This window comes from Hyposmocoma kahamanoa, unplaced genomic scaffold (assembly GCF_003589595.1).
Source record: "Hyposmocoma kahamanoa isolate Upper Pololo Valley unplaced genomic scaffold, ASM358959v1 66, whole genome shotgun sequence".
Taxonomy (NCBI): Eukaryota; Metazoa; Arthropoda; class Insecta; order Lepidoptera; family Cosmopterigidae; genus Hyposmocoma; species Hyposmocoma kahamanoa.
Window position 1 is genome coordinate 5,898,646 of NW_020653854.1, and position 24,402 is coordinate 5,923,047.

The following is a 24,402-nucleotide window of genomic DNA, read 5'->3' on the forward strand; positions in this document are numbered from 1 at the left end:
GATATCGAGTTCTTAGGTTTTCGCAATTGTTACACATAGGAAATGAAACTATTTTTTACAGGCCCCTTTAGAGGTACCATCATCATCACGGGTCACGAGTCATGACCACGGGTCGGTTTGATTAAAAAAAACAAATACACGCGATTTAAATCCGGAAAAATAGTTTCACAAGTATAGGATTCTCTAGCATTTCATTCCACTCGCACTGTGCAGCAAATTGGTAAGATACCTGGCTGACTAATTTCAATTTTCTCCTTGTGGAAACCTTTGCCCATTAGTCACACGTAATTCGATGGTCGAAGGCTTTGAGCAGTGCATGCTGCCAGCGATGACGTACGGCTTTGTGATGTGGTCACTTACTCTGGGCCTCATAAAACAGCTCAAATCCACTCAACGAGACATGGAGCTCTTCTCTACGTGATCGAATAAAAAATGAGGAGATCTGTAGAAGAACGAACGTCACCGACATAGCTCAAAGGATTAGCAAGTCGAAGTGGTAGCGGGCAGGGCACATAGCTCGTAGAACAGACGGCCGTTGGGGCAGAAAGGTTCTCGAATGGAGGTACGGCCTCCTACTGGATGGACGGATGACCAGGCAATCATAAAAAAGTGGCGAGTTAATTTGCAATGCATTCTGCTTTCGCATAAACCTTTAAAGGGTTTTTGAAAGTAGTCTTACTATAAGTTTTAGTTTAAGAACTTATTGTGTTTTGAATAAATAATTTTTTTTTAAATGGCGGCAGGTAACCGATGGATGCACGTCGCGTCCGATCGGCTAGTCTGAAAATCTTTGGAGAGGCCTATGTTCAACAGTGGACGTCTTCGGGCTGATATGATGGTGATGATAATGATTTCGATGGTAATGTCACAGTTAAGCTATTGAGGCTCAATATACTTCTTTTTCAAAATTAATGGTCATAACTTCCTAAATTAGTTTTTTCTATATGTCCAATGCAAAACACTTGTGCTAAAGTTTTGAGAGCATCATCAATTATTCTCCTATGTAAAAAATCTTTTCCTAAGCACCAAAGTTTGCTTTCCGAATTCCTCCGGTATAATAAACGATAGCAAAGAAACGTATAGATGGCTATTTTGAGTTTGTTGGAAAATTACGGAAGGAACTCCAGTGTAGAGATTTTGAAAAATTAATCGCTGTCATGTTTTGTTTTATTCGTTTTTAACTCGCGACACAAAAACTGGAATGATTAATTTGACAAAAAATCTGTCTGTAAATTGTTTGTGATAATATTGTGTAAGTGGCAAAACTTCAAAGGGCAGCAATGTCATAACACATCGTACCAATTAAAATGTTATGTCAGATTTAATCAACTGTGTATCTGATTTTTCTCTTGGATGTAGATGATTTTTACAGCTGTTATTATAATGCAACAAAGCACTCACATAGATTCCTCTAAGAACAATCCTCGTAGACCATATTCCAATCTATTTAAGATTTACTTTAACCGACTTCGAAAAAGGAGGTCCGCAATTCGTTTCTATTTTTTTTTTTTTGCTGGATTACTCCGATATTTGTGAAGCGATTTCTATGATTTTTTTTGTTGGAAAGGAGAAGTGGACAATTTTAAATTTGAAGAAAAACTAGGGAGTGAATCCGGTTTACTGAATTTCCCCCACTTTCCGTTAACTGACTTCAATAAAACTCGGCACATAAATGTAATAATTATTAATACAAAGAGCGAACACTAAGAAACATTCCTTCGGTCCATTCCATTGCCGTGTCAAACCAATATACTGTAAAGTCACTCGTATCTAGGCCTAATAAAAAAATTTAGAAATTATTTTGACATAACACATTACATAGCAATGCAGTCTTCTGGCATTTGTTCTTTGTCTGAGTTAGCGAAAACTCTCAGATCGCATATCTCAGGAACGGGGGTTTACTAACATTTGTCGCGGCTCTAATTTTAACAATAAGAAACGACATTCTATCGTATCTAACCAAAACACAGCAAGGTTCAATACAGTGTTTTGTAATTTCATAACAACAAGAATCTTTCGACTGTTAACCAGGGAAAAGAAATGTATGAGATTTTCGATATAAATAATTTACTTTCCCAAGTAAAATTATAATGGCTAGTTAGATTTCTTTAACATCTAATGTAAAACGTTAAAAGTATTTTTTTATGTTATTAACCTCATAGATTACAAAAAAAAAATAGGGAAAATCCTTTACGCAGCTTTCTAAAAATGCTATTTTTACCGGGCCACAGATCGAATTAATTTCTCTTAGTATTCGATTTTTCTATTAATAATTAATAACAAACTAGTGGAGTAAAAATAATAATGTCGTGATAATAAAACATCGTGACATTCAATGGACTTAAAAATTACATAAATGTAATTCCAATGAAAATAAAACAGGAAAACAGAAATAATTTTTTGGAAATCGACTTATTTATTTATACGAGTCAATAGGTATCTAATTTTACATCACGTTACAGGAAACACATAAATAAACAGGACGAGGCAAATGGTTCTGTTTGCTAATGAAACTGACGTAGATTAAGAGACTTGGCTTACAGGGAAAGCAGATTTTCTTTGAAAACGAGCATACAACCATAAAGCCAAGATATCAAACTGAATTTACGTATGGCGATTCTGATCCCAAGCGTCGTAATTCATTCTCTGTGGCCAACTGCCTCAACTGCCTCTGTGGCCGAACGGTTACCATGCCGGACTGCCACGCAGAAGTCCCAGGATCGATTCCCGGGCCGGGAGAAATATTTGTATGGCCTATATAGAAATATTTGTTCCTCTCGTGAGTTTGGGTGTAATTTGTGGTTGTCTATATCGATACCTCCAATGAACACCACGCTAACTTTAATTTTTAGTTGGTTTCAGTTATTTTTGCCACAGCCATATTTATTTACTAATATTATGCTCCCCGAATTTTGTGAAAACAAAAATAAAGAAACAAACAAAATTCGAAAAAATAAAAAATAAAATAACGAATTTTGTGAAAATAAAAATACAGAAACAAAAAACAAAATAAAAACAGAACAGGTCCAAAAATTAAGTTGACGTAGTGTTCATTGGAGGTACCGATATGTGTGTCCATGGTACCCGCGACACAGGGTTTCCCTAGTGCGGGGCTATGTTGAGTGTGTGTGTTATTATTAGAATGAAAGAGAAACTTAGAGATACGCAGATTTCTGTTAGGAGTTAATATTAAATGAAATGAAAGAATTTATTTCAGACAGTTAAATGTTTATATGCTGTGTTATTTTCATCAAGGATGGACATCCAATCCATCCAATAGCCTCCGCGAACATCCCTGAACATCCTTAATATGACTATATATTTTATTATAGAGAAAGGGGAAGAAAAAAGTCAAAGGGCAATTTCGGAAACGATACTTTGAAAATTTGTGTTCAGTTAGATGTTCAAGGTGTTACTCCAGAATTGAATTTCATTAATTTGATACTAACAAGGCAGGAATCGAGAACATTGAATCATTTGTGAACACAAAGTTAGTTTGTAAAAAATATTTATCAAGTTCTTTCGCTATTGTTACATATGGGAAATAAAACTATTTGGGATCTAAATGACAACGAAAAGTTTGTACCAAAAACAAATATAATTACACAATTAAATAACGAACGATTAATATAAACTTACATTACACAATTTAGATTCGAAAGTCGTGGTAGCCTAATAGGGTTCGAATCCAGGTTCCCCACATATGAGATTTTCAAAATTTAAGAATCGATACTACATCAGCTTGAATTCAAATTTTTCCCGTACTAATACGGGTCTAGTTTTGGGTTTTTTTTTTTATTTTTTTTTTTTTATACATGACAGGCAAATGACTCCACTCCACCTGATGTTAAGTGGAAAGTGGTATCCAAACGCGAAGGAACCTAGTGCAGCGATAAACCCTCACTGCACTAGCCACCTCCACCCTGCCTGCCTACAATATGCCTCTTCACGCCTCGTTTGAAGGACTTTATTTCAAAATTTATTTTTTTATTAACCAAATTAAAACCGTAATGAAAAATTTCTATCGTATACTATACGTGTTCTATTTAATTAAAAAAAAAATCATTGCTGTAATATATAAAGTATTTATTGAATACAGCGGCTTTCTTGTAAAATTTCGAGATAAGTTTGTTTCTTTTCTATCGTCAAATTTTTTATTACACCTCAATTTTAGTATATATTTTTTCCTAAGCGATGGATTAGTAAAGCCATTTGAGGCACTTCTCCATAAAACCTAAGAAACACTATACTTAAAAAACTAATAGAAAAACACAATTGGGTGATGTGGACAAAAAGGTTAAGTAGCATTGCTGATTTTAAGTCTTCACCTGTAGCTTGCTAGTATATAAGTGGGTTGATGTTGTAGATAAAAAAAAAGTAGTTTTAATTCTAATTATGAAAATATTATTATATGGACCATTAAACTGACTCAAAGTAGGACGGGGATTTCATAAGTCTTTAAAAAATATTTTAACACGACATATTGCACCCAATTATAATTGTACACTAAGTTGTTTAAAGAAGCCCTATCTCTATCACTGAGATGCCCAGAAAGGGTTATAAATCGACGGCAAGGCAATTTCGTGTATTAGTAAATTATATCACAGTTGTAGCAGTAATAGCGTAGTAAATATAATAATTTAGTTTATTCAAATCAAAATTGTATAAACATATTATTAACGATCATTCACTACTGAAGTAAAGATTCAATTTGTATAATAATAATATAAATTTGTAAACAGTTGAACTCTTAACTTATGTTTGTATATAATGGTAGTTATTTCATTGTATAGTTTGTACCACGGTTTGGACTGGAATATTGTTAATTTACTGATTAGTTTTTAAGTTCTCATGTAAGTGACAAAATTGTCTTAATGAGAATAAAGTATCTTTGAACTCAAATAACAACACAATATTTATTAACAGAAAAAGATCTCGGAGAACGTCCACGACATTAATATGTAAATAACAAGTTCTACTTCATTATGTTAATAAAAGCTGTGGTTATTATTGGCTTATCCTTTGATATAGAGTCTCGTCGTCATCAATCCATTTATACGTTCTGCTGGTTGGCACGGGTCTCCTCTCAGGCGAGGGTTTGGCTCAAAGTTGTGAACCTTTTTCGACGTGTCGGTTTCATAACGATGTTTTTCTTCACCGAAAAGCTCATAGTAAATTTCAAATTTTCCAAATTAAATTTCTAGATAAGTTAAGAGGTGCGAACCCGTATTCGAACTCACGTCCTCTGCTTGACAGGCGGTAGACTAAACCATTGAGTTTCCACGACTATAGCGTCTAGTGTGATAAAATAAATTGTAATACAAATACCGGTTTCTTGGCATATTTTACTTTGATCAATAGAAGTTCTTTGATTAGTTTTTTAATATACCTGTTCCTAATTTAAAAACCCAGTGTGTGATAAACACTATTAAATATAATGTCAAGTTCTATATTTAGTATTCTGTCAAAAAATTTTGTATAAAAATCGTCAAAATAAGAAGAATAATAATAATAAAGCACACACTCAACATAGCCCCGCACTAGGGATACCCAGTGTCGCAGGTGCCATGGACACAAACATAGATAACCACAAATTACACCCAAACTCACGAGAGAAATAAATGTAGGCCATACAAATATTTGTCCCGGCTCGGGAATGAACCTGGGACCTCTGCGTGGCAGTCCGGCATGGTAACCGTTCGGCCACGGAGGCATTTAAATATTGCAATACAATACAATGCATTAATAAATAATTATTAATACAAAGATCGAACATAAACAAAAATCCTTTCGATCCGGCTAATTATAACAAACAAATAGGGTTATTTCATGGTTATTTCGCAAAATAATAATTGAATATCTAGAATGATATTGAATGAACTTAATATTGCATTAATTAGTAAGTTTATGTGCTGGAACAATGTTTGTGTTGTACACCACGACAACAAATTTTAATGTTGTGCAGTGATAAATGATTACAAATCTGATGCATTTTTATGACATCAAGTGACGGGACGAACGTCATGCTGCCTGGTGATAACAAGCAACGCATCTGTACATCAGTTGCAGTTCCATCCAGTGCTTTAAATCTCAAAGATCTGAGGACCACTGCCACTGCTTGTCACCTTGAGACATAAGTTGACAAGTCCCATATGTCTGTAATTTCAAGGCACTTACCCTTCAAAACCGAAACGCAATAAGGCTTATATTACTGCTTGGCGACAGAAATAGGCAAGTTGGCACTTACAATTAATCTTGCTTGGACGAATCCTTTCACAAGGAATTCTAATTCTACGAAATGTATGGAAGTACATCAATCATTTTTGGCATAAATCTATAAAATACCGTCTTGCCCTTCGCCTTTATGATACGTCTCATCCGTAGAACAAAGGCCTATGTGCAAGACTGCTTATTTTCAGAACATCGTACATTTCTTTCGTTGTACTTCGCTATCGATATCAGATCGACCGGTGTTCGATTTTACATGTCCGAAACGAAATAAAGTATAAAAATTATGAAAAGACTATAGGCCTTATTTTAAAGAACGAGATTATGGTTTTATCATATTTTCGCTGTATAACCACATCAGGCTCTGTTCTTCGGAAGGGTCTTGAACATCGGCACATCGAGGTTGCCTGTCCGCATTTTACCGGATACATTTCTGCGTGTGTGCACTGATTCCATAATCCCCTTTCTATCTACCGGGAACAAGACGTGGGCGGGGATATCACCTTTATGTTGCTGACTTACCACTAATACGCAAGAGACCTTTTCTTTCCTCTTTCCTGGTGCAGACTAGTATGAGTAGCTAGCTGACCTATTTTCCGCCAAATATAACATTATGATACTAAATGACGGAACGAATGAGTCGCGCCTAGCAGTTACAGTGCCATTCAGAGCATTAAATCGCAAAGATCTGAAGGACACTGCCACTGCGTTTATCACCCTGAGACATAAGTTGGCAAGGGCATGCGCCTGTAATTTCACAAACACCCTTACCCTTCAAAACCGGAACGCAGCCATGTGAGCATTACTCCTTGGCGACATAAATACTACATACATACATATTTATCTTTATATCTATTAAGTATGTCTATACATAGGGCGCACTATAAGTTTCCGGAATTGGCCACTTACATAAACAATATTTAAAAAGTAATTACAACATTTGAAAATGGAACTCTTTGGCAGTAGAATACAGTTTGTTTCATCTGACTGTCACTCGTTTTTACATCGTGGCGTCATTTTAGAAATTGGTTGTCTACATCACCATGGATTTAACTCATGAAAATTTTAGTAGTATGATTTTCTACGACTTTAAGCGCAATTTCACAGCTCAGCGGAGCTTCACTCGGCTTGAATTGCTTTTGGCGATGAAGCACCATACAAAACGACTATTTACAGCTGGTTTGCAGAATTCTTACGCGGTCGTGAAGAGGCTGTCGAAGAGTATGAAAAATATGTTTCAGAGATTGTCACGGCGGAGCGGTATAAATGTTTTCAAAATTGGTTCATTCGTATGAAAAAGTGCATTAACGCTAACGGAGAATGTTTTGTAAATTCAATTCTGACCATTTATAGTATTTTTTCTTATTTATTCCGGAAACTTATAGTGCACCCCACGTATAGAAATAAAAAAAAATTAACCTTGAGCTACAATAGCAGATAGAAAATTATTAAGTACTTTCTATTGTTTTACACAATTTTTTTTGCTATTGCAGCTTAAATAAAAATAATTAAAACGTTGTTTAATTTTTGTAATGCTGTTAATGTATAATTTAACCGACTTCCAAAAAAGGAGGAGGTTCTCAATTCGACTGTATGTTTTTTTGTATGTATGTATGTACGCGACAACTCTGGCAGTTCGATGCCTTACTTTCTCAAACTCGTATCTTATAAAGAGTGGTTTTCAGGAGATGGCAAAACTTTGTATTTATTTTAAATTTCTTATCAAGAGTGTAAAAGCCTGTGTGACTATGAAGGAAATGTCACGTGAAATCAGCAAAATTTGTACATACAATCCAATTTATGTATTTCAGTAGCTTTGTGCTTTAAGATACGAGTTTGAGGAAGTAAGACGACGACTTGTGAACCGATTTTGATGATTCTTTTTTGTTGGAAAGAGGGTATTACGGTAGTGGTTCGAATTAAATTTTTAGAAAATATTCAACCTCTCAGTGTGTCAAACTAGGGGATGAATGACTTTCGAGGTCGATTTTTTTAGTACTATGTACTGAGATTAAGTTCGTACTAATTAAATATTTATTGAATTGATAATTAATAATTTTTATGAAATTACTCCCCTAGTTTGTTATAATTATTAATACAAAGAACTCGATCCGGCCGGATTCGAACCGACGTCTCCTAGCATACCTAGGCTAAAAAGTCGTTGAAAACCAAATACAAATATTCAACAACAAGCTCTTAGAAAAATTCGTAAGCTCCGCTGGTTCGTACCGTGGCTTAGTTTGTACTAATTAGTTTCGAGAATGAATTTCATAGGTAGCTATCGTCCTCAAACAACCTACATAACACGGCTTAGATACACATCTTATGGTAAAATAAATGAGTGTGTGGATAATGGGAGGAATTAATTAGAATACATTTGGGAGAAGATTAGTGACCTCGAGTGCCGACTCATAAAGGGAGTCGCATTTGTCAGTGTAATCATCTGGGGGTCTGCGTTACGAATACGTACGATCGGTTAAAATCGCGCACGTGGTTATGGTTTATTAATTCAAACCCTAATTACATGACATTCTATAATTAACTCTTGAATGCATAAACTCTGTAATTTCATTGCAAAAAATAATATATGATGTAAAATTGTGCCTAGATACCAGGAAAACTTCGACTCTTAACACAATTTACTATATTAAATCAAACGAACGTGAATTTACAGGCACATGTGACTTTACAACTTACGTCTTAGGGTGACGGGCGCGGTGGAAGTGCCCCTCATTTACTTGCGGTTAAAAGCTCTGTGTGGCACTGCAACTGTTATGAATAGGCGTGTCGCTTACCATCAGGCCCACGACTTGTGCGTCCCGTCACTTGATATTTAAAAAAATTACAAACACTAACAAATATGACCGTCTACACATGGCGCCAAATAAGAAGTTAAGATAATGAATATGGCCATGTGTGGACGATTTATTTGCGTATTTGCCTGTTTGGCACATATGATGTGTGTCTAGAAACCACCCAGCGCGTGGTAACGCGAGTTTGGTATTTGCTGTATTTGTTGAATAGGCAAAGAAAGCAACTACTTTATCGTACATGCTATCTACACATGGGATTGTTTGCCAAATATATCAATTTGTATTTGATTGATTCGATGCCTTACTTTCTCAAACTCGTGTGTTATAAAAGAGTGATTACTCGGATTATGTCTAAACTTTCTATTTATTTTAAATTTCTTACCAAGGCTTTTAATTTGGATGCATTACTTTGAGAATATTTCAAAGCCAGTGTGTGAATATGAAGGAAATGTGATGTGAAATTGACCTGCAAAATTTGTATATACAATCCATTTTTTGCATTTCAGTAACTTTCTGTTTTAAGATACGAATTTGACAATGTTACGTGACGAAATAGCCATGTGAAGTGCCACCGTTAGATTACATATTATTAGTAAGGTGAAAGGTCTCTTTCATGTGTTATAATAAGATTTGATATATTTTTCTTATGAGAAAAGACTTAGCTTCGCATAATAGGTAAATCTGAACTATCGACTAATTGCAAGTCCCAAATGATTACGGACGGTTGAAGAACATTTTCCTTACGAGTACAAGTTGTTCAAATGTTAGTGTGGAATGGGGTCTTACTTCTATTAAGAGTTATACGGCTTAAGGGGGCATTCATTCGACACGAATTTCATCGCTATCAACCCGCGCGGTCGCATCGCGGTCGCCGAGCGGAGGCCGCGTTGCCGTCTGACTATACATCTAACTGACATGGCAAAATACGCTCTATTTATTAGCTTTTATGTTTTAACTTAAATGAGCTTCTCGGGCACGCGGACTAGTCTGGCTTGAATTTGGTCTACGCGGCCACCGTGCGGTTTTATTATTCAGAGGAATTTAAATGTTGTTGCCTAGTAAATAGAATTCAGATTCGCCATTAATATATCTGAAGGCGCGGTAGGCGGTCGCCGCGCGAAAACTTTCGCCTCGTGTAACTGGGCGCTATCGGTTTGCACTGTGGGCGTTGGATGTGGAGGTCCAAGGTACGATTCCCGATAGGACTAATTTGGGTTTTTCATAACAAATGCGTTACTTATTTTGGGATCGGAGCACCGTATGTGCTGTCTAATATTTATTCATTTTGTTTTCGAAGATGTAAGAAACACTAGAAAAGATTTTTTTTTTTAACAAAATATGGCTTGGTAATTATTTCAAAAACACTGCGGTCGTTAGTTTTTTTTATATTGAAGAGCCTATAACAAACTATTCTATAACATTTCATATAAAAAACATTTCTCTTTATATCTGCCGAGCAGTGGCCAGGCACGTACGTGGTAGCATTTTTATTGGAAATAGAAAAGAAATCATGTTCCAATAGCGATTGTATCGAATAAAGAAGTGGCGAAATATTATTATAGCTCCTGAATCGATAAAATATTACGTTGAATAAGTTTTTGTAATATTGAATTCGTGATATTTTATTTTACCTCAGAAATGGATTAGGTAGTGATATGCCCAAACTATATATAGCTTACACGTGCAGGTAAAGGCTACGTACGTACTTATGTACAATACATACGTACAAATATAAATGCAGGACTATATACTGGGGTCATTCTTGGTTTAATGTTCATTAGGTTAGGTTCGAACTTTTTATGATACTAAATGAAGGGACGAGCAAGTCGGGCGCTTGGTGATAAGCGTCATGACTGTCCTTTAAATCGCAGAGATGGGGGACACTGCCCTGGGCAAGTCATCTTGACACATAAGTTGACAAGTCCCGTGTGCCTGTAATTTCACCGTTACCCCTAAACCGGAACGAAGTAACGTCCATATTACTGCTTAGCAGCAGAAATATATAAGGTGACATTACTTCCCTGGACGAACTCTTTCACAAGGAAAGTCTACTGCTACTGAAAATCTAATTTCCGTGGCAATTTTTATTATTTAAGTCTTCTAGTATATTAAATAATATTTCAAAATAATAAAATGCTCGGATATTTAAATAATTAAACTTGCCATGGAAATTAGGCATTGAACAATAACACGAATGATCGATTTAGAGCCCACAGTGAATGTGTCCTCTTTTACACGAAAACACTAAATTTACTCATCAAATTGCTTTAGGGTAATACCGCCGATATTAATAGATAGTGTCTTGCAGAAACGCGCGGTTCGGGTAATCTGAGCCCTAGAGTGTCTTTAAGAGAAAACTTAAAAAAAATAATGTCACAGTACATTGATGAAAATATAATTTATGTCAAAGAGAACAGTACCTTTTTTAAGAAAAATAGTGACAGACATAACATTAATACGAAGACTAAAAATAAAGTAGCTATCCTTGACAGTCGTCTTAACGAAGTCACAAATTCCTATATGGGCAACGTAAACCCTTTTTTAATAAGACTTCGTTCGGTATCCAAAATTTGCCATGAAACCTTTATTCTGAAGGTGCCTGCGTTCTTGGATGACAAAAATCCGTGGTAGTGACCCGTATACATCCTGCAGGTAGCGATCTTTGATGTTTGAAATAATATGTAAATGATAAATGTGTACAAATGTTTCTTTACATTCTTAGCAATGCCTAAATTTTCTTGGTCATTCTTCTCAGAGAAATGTGCCTTACGAATGAGCAATAGAGTTTAATCAATATAACGATTTCAAGTGTGAGTTGATCACCTATGAAAAAAAGATTATTTGACTTTGACATTGAAAGGTATTGAAATTAAACGTAGACTGTTGAGGTTCTTCGTCGTATAAAGAAAAAGTTGTAAATACTCAGTACTGTAAAAGAAAGGAAACTGCAGTACTTTGGCCACGTAATGAGGAGCAATAGATACCGGATTCTTTAACTAATAATGCAGGGAAAAATACAAGGAAAGCGTAGTCGTGGCAGAAGAAAAACCTCGTGATTGAAGAATCTGAGAGACTGGTTCCACCTTAGCACACGTTCCCTCTTTTGTGCGGCAGCTTCAAAAATGAGAATAGCCATGATGGTCGTCAACTTTCGTAAAGAAGCGGCACACTAAGAAAAAGAAAATCAAGCTTAGACCTAAATTTAATATTTAAAGTTGACGAGTGGCAAGTTATGGTGTGGAAGTAGTACTGCTTGGCTTTGTTTAGCTGATGTTTCATACCGGGAACCGGCCTAATAGGGAGGAAGGGTCGCGCATTCAACACGCACTAACAAGTAATTTAGAATTCAGAACCAAGTGCTCTGATCCCACCGAATAATAATAATACCATTGACTTACAAATAAATGGACGACGGGTCTAATACAAAAACCACGAAAAAAATGTCCCAAGTCAACCTATTTAAACGTAGTGACATGTAAAGGAATATTAAAAAGCTAAAACGTTGAATTTAAATTGTAATTTCATCGCAGTACTGTCTAATTTTGCTAGCTTCGATGTTAGTCTAACAAACGAAGACTAAAGCGTGAATGACGCTCTGTATACGATTTTAACGCCCTATAAGTTCGGACACTTTTTAGCGCGGACCCGAAGTCCATATAATTGTAAGTCAATGAATAATACACGTTCATTTTCTCCACAAACATAACAGTTATACATATACAAAATTGGAAGCATAGAATAAAATCTATTCTACATAATGTTTGTAAGAGACTGGCACCTAAACTAAGCGTAAGCTTGTAATATAGGATGCCAGGTCTCTCATCATAATTCTATATAAGCGACTTTCTAATAATGGAATGTGCGACCTTGAAAAAAAATCGATATTGTTCATCATAGTGTTTTTAACAGTAAATATCAAACTAGCGATGCATCAGCAATCGAAACATTAAACAAAATAATGAAATGTTAGATTCCCGGCATTTTTTCCAAATAGCACCAATCCCCACAAATTCGCCAATCGAGTTGAAATTCCCTGCAACTTGGGAAATTCCCCATAAATTGGCGTATCTTCATACTAGCGAGATAGCTATACATCAGTCTCGCTCTTGCAATTATGCAAGCCCTCTGGTTGGTTGATTGTGTATTCAAAACTTTTATTATACTATTCAGTGCTCTTAGATAAATATTATAGCAACATTTGCCAATAAACTCGTTGTAGTTCCAACTCTCACCATCAGCGTTTCACTGAAAAGTTTGTACCACTGATGAATATCTGACAAAAGGATTGAAAAAAATATTTTAATATACATGTATTATTGCGCAAAAAACATTGTCTGTCTAATGCGAAGTAATATGTTAGAAGTGCGTGGGAAGAAAGAGATGTCCTTAAAGTGACTTAGTAAACTTTGAGAAACTTATATAACTGATTCTGCCTTTTTCAATAGCAACAAAATAATTTTCTTTGATTCTATTGTACTGTGCTACGATTTTCTCGATCTTTTCAGTTCACTGGCATTATCGCTTTTCTTTTATCGCGAATGCAAAGTAAAAATTTATTTTTATAACGAGAAATATTTAAAAAGTATAGTCGTACTGGCATTACTGTACAGTCTTAAGGTAACGGCGTGTCTTTGTCATTTATATTGGCAAAGAAGGGAACAAAGAAAAACGAGAAATTCAAATCTTTTTAAAGGCATGCGAATTTCCGTGCCAGCGCAGTAAACAACTGAATACTTTATATTGCTTCTTAGGGAAGATCTGTGTCCAGTAATTGATGACACCCTTACGATGTTATATCATTCATTAACTACTTCACTTGTCGTTACTTTGTGTATTTTCAGCTTTAACGAATAAAGAAAATAAATTGCTTAAGACCGTTTTGATTGAATATACTATTTAAGCAACATTTTATCAATTCATAATACATCCACTGAATCAATTTCCATTTCAATAACTAGATTTTCTAGATTGAATCTTAGTGCTATTGTCTAACTCTAGAATCTAGATTTCCTCGCAATTCTAACTGTCTAAGTTTGCCTTATGGTTGTCGCTTTGAGATGCCTTAAACTTTGATTGGACCGTAATTGGTTAGTAGGACTAGTTTGTTTAATAGTGTTTTCGTCGTGAGGAAATATCGTCGGTGTTATGTAGAAAGGACGAAAGCGCCATTTCGAAAAATTTTTCAAGGGAGCGTGTTTTATGTTTTAAAGACTGTTTTAAGATATTTACATTCTTTTTAAAAACTCAATTATGGTTTTAATTGAACTTTAAAATTGAATAATTATTAATACAAAGATCGAACACTTAGAAAAAAATCCTTCGATCCCGCCGGATTCGAACCGACGTCTCCTAGCAAACTGTGTCAGACGCTATGCCAATTAAGTCACGCAACGAACCATTGGACCTCACAAATTTTCTATCTAGTAATCTATGAGAAATCTATGAAAGTATTTCGTCACCCAGTTAGATCTTTTATCTTTACAGCTACCAGCCCTGGCTGGCCGGATGGAACGAATTTTTTCTAAGTGTTCGTTCTTTGTATATAATAATTATAAGAAACTAGTGGAGTAATTTAATCAAAAATTAATTTAAAATTGAATTAAAACAGGACGTAAATATTTTAAAACTGTCGTGACAAACCATTGACTTACAAATAAACAAACTAAAATATAATAATTAGTAGTAGTAGAGCTCCTTGTGAAAGAGTTCGTCCTGAGAAGTACTGCCACCTTACCTATTTGAGATCTTTGCGATTTAAAGCTCTGACTGGCATTGCAACTGTTATGGTTAGGCATGTCGCTTACTACCCGATGCACGACTTACGTGCATCGTCGTCCTGTTACGTGGTAGAATAAAAAAAAGTAACTCAGTTAATTATTTCAGAATAATAATAGATTCGAAAAAATAATAAGGGTTGGTAAACAACAAATATTATTATGTAAATAACCACTTTTATAGTATGTTTACATTCTTTTAATTACCTAAACGTACATAGTATAAGATACGAGGCAGAAAACAGGTCGCATGTCTTCCGGAAAATTCTAGCAGCTACCTTCTAGTATTTAGTTTGTATATTACTAAATTGGCCACTGGCTTCTAATATTACATAATTACACAATATTTGTAACGAAATTGTACGTTGTAAAATGCTACGTACTATTTCGTTACAAAAATTCCCAGCAAAAGTGTGCGGATAAGTGTACTAACGTGTAAAGAAAACTTAATCTTTAATCTGTGAGCCGTAAAATTCATTTTGCTATAACTTCGGATTGAATCAATAGTGATTGACACTTTAAGCCAATTTAATCTTTAACGTATACTCACTTAAATTCAGAATACAAATTTCAACCACGAACTTTTCTGTTGAATGCGTAAGGTGTTTAATACTTTTATGTTTAAGAGGGAGCAGAGGAAAAATTCCTAATCTTCGATTTGATTTTAGAGGGGTATATCTACTTTAAAGATAAAAATAAAATATTGTATGAGTAACTACACGATATATTCAAGCATAGACATTAATCAGAAACATAAAACAGTAAAGTTTCCTCGATAGATAAAAATCACGAAATCTAATTTTCACATTTTTTCGATTTATTCTGGAAATGCTAGAGGTTATTAGGACAAAAATTAGATAATTCATTATATTTATGCATGATCGACAACTGTCACTACGGATTTGTTTTGAATCCCTTTAGTTAGAGTTATTCCGCTAAAACGAATTTGGTACTTTTAATCCGCAAAATTCAACATCTCCTGTCGCATGTCACGCGAATTTCAGGCATATATTTGTTTCACAAATTTGGGCGGAGCCAAGGTCAAAACATTTTTGGCATGCTCCCTCTTAATACTTTTCTGTTGAATGCGACTCTAAGTAACAAAATGTCGGCTAGAAGGTCAGGTATATCCAGACTCGATACTACCTTAGCTCAAATTAAAATTTTCCCCGTTCTAATACATAAAAAATAAAAAAATAAAAAATTCTGAAATAAAAAATAAAAATTTACAAACAAAATTAAAGCCATTTGAAAATTCAGTTCAAGTTGAATTAAAAAAAATAATCGTTCCGTTTTACTATATATTTTTTCCAGAGTGATTGATGCAGAATCAACCAAAGCCATTTAAGGTTGTATAGCTTAAGGCATCGACTGTACAATGACGATAACTGGCGTGCGTATGAAAGCTGCTAATCGTTCGCTGCTGCCGCAAACGTCACGTGTGCTTTTCATTTTAAAAGAGAGAAATTTTCGCATTGCATAAAGAGCTATTATTACTCACATGCATAGCTATAATCGTTCACACGGCTTCCGCGATTGCAGCAACGTTTCGTTTATTGTGATTTCTTAGTTTCAACTTTGTATCAATAATAATAAGAAACGAATGTAGTATTCGTACATGAAAACATAAAACATCTATTAACATCAAATAGTAGAAATCATCTTGATATTAAAATTAAGTTTTACTGAATGTCAGGATGCTTCACCACCATGATATTTTTTGTGAAATTACTCGTTTACTAGGTTACTAGTTAGTTATAATTATTAAACAAATAAGATCTAATACTTAGAAAAAAACCGTGGCAGACGCTATGCCAACTAAGCTACGGAACGACCTAACGGACCTCACGAATGTTTCCTTCAGGAGCGCCATCTGTGAGAAATCTATGACAGTTTCTCTGCACTTAGCGAGGCACCTTTACAGCTACCAGCCGCTGACTAGCGATGTCACTTTAATATTGTAATTAAGTTTTATTGAATGTAGTGTGTATTTATTGAATCCAACCGGATCGAAGTGATTTTTTTCTACATGTTGGATTTTTCTTTAATAATTATCATGTTGTTTAATTAATATAGCGACGTCTCTGTCAGGCTTATGGTAACTGTAAAGGTACGTGGCCCCGTGAAGAAACTTTTATGCCTAGTACAATGCACATAGAGGAATTTGTAGATTTGCTGACTCGATCTGTAGTTTGTTAAAGTGACCACCTCGAGATACCTGTTATCCAACCTCAACTTTGGGCGCTACATCGAGTGCTTGGCAAAAACTGCTGCCAAAAACTAGGCATACCTTACAAGGCCAGGCGGTACTTTTTTTTACAAATATTAGACATCACGTACGTTGCTGTAATCCCAAAATAAGTAGCTAAAGCACTTGCGTTATGGAAATCGGAAACAACGACGGTACCACAAACACTCAGGCCCAGGACAGAATAGTAAAGTTAGTTTTCTACACTGACCCGGCCGGGGATCGAACCCGGGACCTCAGAGATGGCGACTATGAAAACCGGTGTGCAAGCCACTCGACCACAGAGGCCGTCAAAAGTACTTCACCCCTTAACAGCTTTGAAATCTGTACAAAGCACTAGTTCGATCGTGTATGGAGTGCTCCTGCTACCTTTGAGACGGTTCTGCCCGTTATCAGTTAGCTGCCTTGGACTTGACGGAGCGAAAAGCAAAGAGACTTATTAACAACGACTCTCTTGTGGAATCAGAGCTACAAAATCTCAACCATCGCAGAAAAGTAGCCTGCTTGACGGCTTTATATAAAATATACTTCGGGGAGTGTGCGCAGGAACTTTTCAATTTAGTTTCACCCTCACCGTTCCTCCTTTGGTCGACTAGAAGGTCCGGAACACTCCATCCTTATGTCGTTGATATACCGCCCATTCGTACTAAGTGCTTTGCAGGAAGCAAAGCCTTTCTGATGCGTACGGCAAAGGTATGGAATACCTTTAGCCGTAGAGCTCCTAGTGCAAGAGTTCGTCTAGGGTAGTACTACCAATTTATCTATTTCTGTGGCCAAACGGTAATGTCAGCATCACATGAGACTTGTCAAGTTATGTCTCAGGGTGACGGGAGCAGTGGCAGTGCCCCGCAGATCTCCGCCATTTAAATTTTACACTGGTTCGAGCCCAGTCGGATCGCAGAATTTTTTCTTTGTGTTGGTTTCGTCTTTGTATCAATTATAAGAAAATTACCTACATGCTTACTGTAATCGTCCCCAAGATTGTAATGATTTTAGTAACGTTTTGTTTATTGTGATCTTTTAGTTTTGTGGATAACTACATTTTTTTTGACTTACTTTTGACTTTTTTCCAGTCCTGGAGTAAAAACCTTTTTGTATTTTTTTTAAAGTTGCAATTTAGTCCGTAGTAGTAATTCATAATCTTCTTTTACCGCTTTTATTACAAATTCGAAATTGAACTGTATTTATTTCGCTTATAATTATTGCTGTTGTTGTCATACTTTACTGCGTGACTTATGTAATAAATCCCGAAGTTACATGTTGTTTAATGTTATCAACTCATCGTCAACGCTCAACACGAGTTTATACAGTACTTATACAGCTGTTTTATACAGTATTATATCTGAGGTTGCACTTAAATTGAGTCCATACTTTGTTACGTTAACAACGAAAATATAAACAACACACGACCCTTCCATCGTACACAGCAAAAAGGGACACTAAATAAACCAAAGGATTAAGTCGGAAATTTGTTTGTCCTCGCAATAAAACGGAGTATTATAAAATTTGATGAAATTATCACTGTTTACGAAATATATGGCCAATAAAATTTAATTAGGCGACATTAACAATGATGAATAGTGCGCGGCTCGAGGCATTAGCGTAATTATTTTGTGATTTCAGAATAATCGCATGATGAATGGCCTATGGCAACTTACTTCTACCGGATTGCTGTTATATTAATTTGGCGTCATCTAACAGCTTTCATCTTTCTGATTGTGATTTAAAAGGATTTTAATTCTTTGAAATTAAAATGTTGGCGTCCAAGTTAGCTTTTGTACCTGTCCATTATGACTACGTTTCATTAAAACTATTCGTAATGAAGTACTGATGCATGCAACGACTTGTGTAAGTCACTACATCGCATAGTCCAGTGAATAGGTACAAACGATTACCTACACTATATAAGTAAGTAAATGCTTCATTTCCTCCACAAATTCGTAACAATTTAAATGACTTAATGGTAGAGTATACAGAAAAATTTGTAGAGGCTGGTGCCTGAACTAGGATACTCTGTGTTTTAGGTCACCAGGTCTCCACCTTCCGAAGTTCTGATCATCAATCGATAAGTTTATGGAAACAAATTATATAATAGAAAAAAAAGAGAAAAGAAAAAATATATGAGAGTGAGTGTGATGTGTAAGTGCGTGAGATGTGTATGAGAGTGCGTGTGATGTGTGAGTGTGTACATTTTTGCGTCAGTGTGCGACCTGCGGAAGTTTAGCCGATTAACTTTACGAGCAAGTGAGCGTGTTTGGACGGATGAGAAAAAGTATGAGAGCTCAAAACTTTGATTGCTACACTAATGCGTATGAAACTACGAATTAGATAGTTAACTGACCATTAAAAATATACTAACATATTAAGTAATAATGATTACATCCGGCTTGAAGGACCAAAATATGTAGTGGACTGTTTAAATGGGGTACTAACGAAGAGTAAGATCAAACAGAATGTACTTACAGTTTATTTTAAAATGGAAACACAAAATGAGCACGAGTATGAAAAATAGACAAAATAATGACAAATCAAAGAAAATGCGCCAAAACCCAGAACCATTAAAATTATCAGCGCATATTTCAAAGGTGCTTTAAAAATCTACAAAATGGTTAATACATCTACGCATGAATGAATAACAGTTTTCTTATTATAATTTATTTTATCGACTAGCTTGTTTTTATTTTTTCGTTATAAATAGAATAATAATGCACTCACTCGGCTGATTTATTTTATGTGCAGGGAAGGTCCTGTCGAGGAGTTCTACGAATTTTCTGACTCTATAGTTCAAAACGATCTCTTGATCAACACCAGTCAAAACACAATATGTTAGCTGTTATGTAACATGGTTTAAGTCTAAATAGAATCTATAATAAAACTGCGTCATTATTTTTAATAATAACGCACACACTCAACATAGCCCCGCACTAGGGAAAACCCTGTGTCGCGGGTGCCATGGACACCCACATAGACAATTACAAATTACACCCAAACTCACGAGAGAAATAAATGTAGACCATACAAATATTTCTCCCGGCCCGGAAATCGAACCTGGGACCTCAACGTGGTACTGGTAACCGTTCGGCCACGGAGGCATTTCAATATTGCAATACAATAAAATGCATTAATACATAATTATTAATACAAAGATCGAACATAAAGAAAAATCCTTTCGATCCGGCTAATTATAACAAACAAATAGGGTGCAGTTAACTCAAACAAAGTTAATTCAAACAATTGTATTCTTTAAATTTATATTTAATTGATTTTCAACTATTTTTTGTGAAATTAATGTAAAAACTAATTTGTTATAATTATTAATACAAAGATCAAACACTTAGAAAAAATTCCTTCGATCCGGCCGAATTCGAACCGACGTCTTCTAGGAAACCGTGGCAGACGCTATGCCAACTAAGCCACGGAACGAATTAGCGGACCTCACGAATTTTTCTATGTACTTATTGTCGGATCTTTTGTATTTGGTTTTTTTAACGACTATTTAGCCGTAGCGCTATCTAAGAAGAATCTACGAATGTATTTCGTCACCCAGTTAGGTAGCTTTACAGCTACCATCCCTAGCTAGAGATATCGCTATTAATTGTATTTAAATTTGTATTGAATTGATATTCAATTATTTTTTGTTAAATTACTCCACTGGTTGGTGATAAATTAATAATTAATAATAATTGAAAGATCGAACACTTAGAAAAAATTGCTTTGATCCGGCTTGTATTCTTCTTTACATCAACACCACAACTACTTGTAAAGAGTTTATAACGAGTTCAAAACTTAATAACACCTTTTATGAATTACTGTGTTCTTATTAAGACTCTGGCATCTAGCCACCCTTTGAGAAAATTTAAATTCCATGAGTAATTTCGTACTTTTTTTTTCAACCGCTACGGGTGCTTTGTCTGCAATAAACGCTTCGGACAAATCGATTTTTAATTTTCCTTTTAGTGGAAATTTGCATCTTTTAATTCTAGCGGTCAATGGAGCCTGTTGCCATAGTCGTTAATGCAAAGCATTTTAATGGCTAATCCAATCTCCCTTTTCTTTACTGTACTTACATAGAATATTTGTTTAACTTTTCACGCTTTTTATTTGTACCCGTTTTCAAAAGACGCACAAGTGTACAATAAATTTTAAAAGACGTTGAAAAATGTGTAAAACAAATTTATAGCTTTTGCTGAATACTTGAACTTTTTTACAGTTTTGTCTGAATTCACTATGTGCCGTATCAAACCATATACGACACTCTTAAGTACACACGGGACAAGAAGATAGAATTGACCATTTTAACAACACAATAAATTGATTACTTCTTTTCCTTCAGTAGATTTTATCTATAAAGTCCATTTGACATTTAACGGTCATTCTCGGACTAGTGTTCATGACCTAATTTCCGTGACAGTTTTTATTACTTAAGTATGATTTTTTTATCGTGCAATATAATTTAACAGTCGAATATTGTATAGTGAAATTGATTTAATAATTACACGATAATACAGTTGAATATTTAAATAATAAAAATTGCCATTGAAATTATTAAGTAGTGAACACTAGTTTCAGGGAGTGTGCGCAGGACCTTTTCATTTTAGTTCCACCCTCACCGTTCCTCCTTCGGTCGACTAGAAGGTCCGGAACACGCCATCCTTATGTCGTTGATATACCACCCATTCGCACTAAGCGTTTTGCTTGCTCCTTTCTTCTGCGTACGGCAAAGGAATGGAATACTCTACTACTATCTGTGTTTCCCGAAAAGTACAATTTGGGGCTATTCAAGGTTAGAATGAATAGGCATTTTTAGGCAAACGTACCATCGTCGGTTACATTGTCGCTTAACATGAGGTGAGGTTATGGGCAAGCGTGTGTCTATTATTTATAAAAATAATAAAAAACAAACAAGCTAGTCCAAGAATGAGCGTTTTTGACTCTACTAAAGCTTACAGTATTAATAGTTGCTAACGACTGCGACAAATGTTTGATAATTTTGTAATTTGGCTAATTGTGTAACGCCCCTAATTAATTTCAGTTAGTTAATAAAAAAGTCACATACATTTGTATTCTATATTACGCGGTCTTTAACTAATTACAGAGCACCGCGCATTCAAACGAATGTCCAATGACCCCGATGAGCATTTGTTTTGTTGGAGCATTGCGACGGACAATTATACAGACGATTGATCATTGTTTGTTACACCGTCCACACTGCCGAACATTCAAGTTTGTAATACTCGTCGTACCCACCGCAAAAAGTTCCTTGTATTTGTTACACCGTCCAAACTGCCGGCCATTTGAGTTTTTACTGCTCATCGGACACACCACATAAATATTCGTTGTCGAATGATCTTTGACGAACTTTTGCCCGTAGTTTGTTACGCAGTAGTAGCAGTAGAGTCCTTGTAAAGGAGTTCGTCCATGGAAGTACTGCCACCTAGCCTGTTTCTGCGGCCAAGTAGTAATGTAAGCATTACTGCCTTTTGGTTTTGAAGGCTAACGGTTGCTGATTATTACAGACTTATGCGACTTGCCAACTTATGTCTCACATTGACAGACGCAGTGGCAGTTACCCCTCAGATTTTTGTGATTTAAAGCTTTGAGCGGCACTGCCGAACATTCGAGTTTGTAACACTTGGCGTACCCAGGACACAAATATTCGTTGACGAATGCTCATTGAATTGCCCATTGTACGTTACACCGTCTACATTGCTAAATATTCGTATTTATCATGCTAACACTTGATAATCTCAGTACAGAGTACTAAAAAAACCGACCTGAACCGAATTACATATAATTACCAAGTTTTATTGAAATCGGTTACCGGAAAGTGCGCAAACCCGGATTCATCCCCTAGTTCGTCACTATACGGGACTTGACACGGGAGATAATAAAAATCGGTTCTCACTACTCAAAGTATATTGAGAGAAAACGCCTTGAATTGGAGAATAGTAAAATCAACCATTAAAATAATTGCTCCTTGTAATAAAATGTATGCGCTATTTATGAAAATGCGTGAACAGCAATCCTTAGAAGTGGATGATTTTCTTCAAAATTAAATGGCACTATGGAGGTACCCTCTTTCCAACAAAAAAAGAATCATGAAAATCGGTTCACAAATACCGGAGTTATCACGTAACCATACATACAAAAAAAAACACAGTCAAATTGAGAACCTCCTCCTTTTTTTTTAAGTCGTTTAAAAATTCGTTGTCATTGTTTATCACACTATCTACACTGCCGAATAACGAAATTTGTAATACTCAACATATCCACCACGCGAATATTCTTTGTGGAAAATTCTTTAATCACGAACCTTAACTTCAGACGGTGCGCGATTATTTATTAATCTATCTCAATACGGATTTCAGCTTATGATATATATACAAAACAAGAACATTTTATACTTGAAAAGGTTTATTCAACCAATTGGCGTCCATTTTATTTATGTGAAAACAATGAAACAATGAAGTATTGTGTGTCACGTCCCAAGATACATGGCGATTAATTAAACCCTTTTCCGGTTCTACACTTAAATTGGAAAGGAACACCGTGACTCTTTTGTGAAATTTCAGACTTTACTGGACAATGGATCTTTTATTTGTACATAGTGGGTGTGCCCGAAGGGTGTTTTTGTACCGAGTGTATATGTGCATTGATTGAAATTTCGCGGCTGTCCTTTACGTATATAAAATCATGCAAATACGCTTAATACTCTGGAGACACTTTTATTTTAATATTATATTATAAAAGGTATCTACATTTTTTGAAACACGTAATATTCCTGACACAAACCAGAGAGAGAGAGAGAGAGAAAAAACCTAATATTCACCTGAACCCGACGACTTAATGGTTTTGTTTTCTTTTTATAAATTCATTATATTTTGTTTTTCTTTCAACCATAAACAAAGGTTGCATTATGAGTACATAAAAAACTTATGTTCCATCTTTTAACATAAAAAACTAGACAATTATTTTATTTAGTTATTTTTACAACCTAAAAAAACTGCTGCATTACATAAACATTTTTGTGATTTCCTTTTATTATCTCGACTTAACATCCTTTAATAAATAAGTAAATATGGTTAACTTTATATTTTATTTCCAGATCAGTCAGCACTAGAGCTGTGGCTAAATTCCTGGCATCGAACGCATAATGCGTTTGCAATGACGTCGCAACAACATGGGCATATTCATCCGATTGTCCGCCGCGAAATGGAGAGCATACGCCTTTCTTCTAGTCATCCACGTCCCGATACTGCAAGGAGAAGAACAATCCCAGTGTCCGAGTCTCTCAGAGAACCCCATTTGTCCTTGTTATAACTTTAAGGAAGGTAAGGGT

The 24,402-nt window shown here is 35.4% G+C and overlaps 1 protein-coding gene across 1 annotated transcript in view; it reads left to right on the forward strand.

Moving 5' to 3' along the window:
- The window catches only part of LOC113231696 (protein artichoke), a 42,212-nt gene that overhangs the window by 11,174 nt on the left and 6,636 nt on the right, over window positions 1-24,402 (forward strand). The window contains exon 2 of the mRNA XM_026466161.1: window positions 24,169-24,394. Within this exon, the coding sequence (XP_026321946.1) occupies window positions 24,244-24,394 (151 nt within the window). The 5' untranslated portion in view covers window positions 24,169-24,243. The remainder of the gene's footprint in view (window positions 1-24,168; window positions 24,395-24,402) is intronic.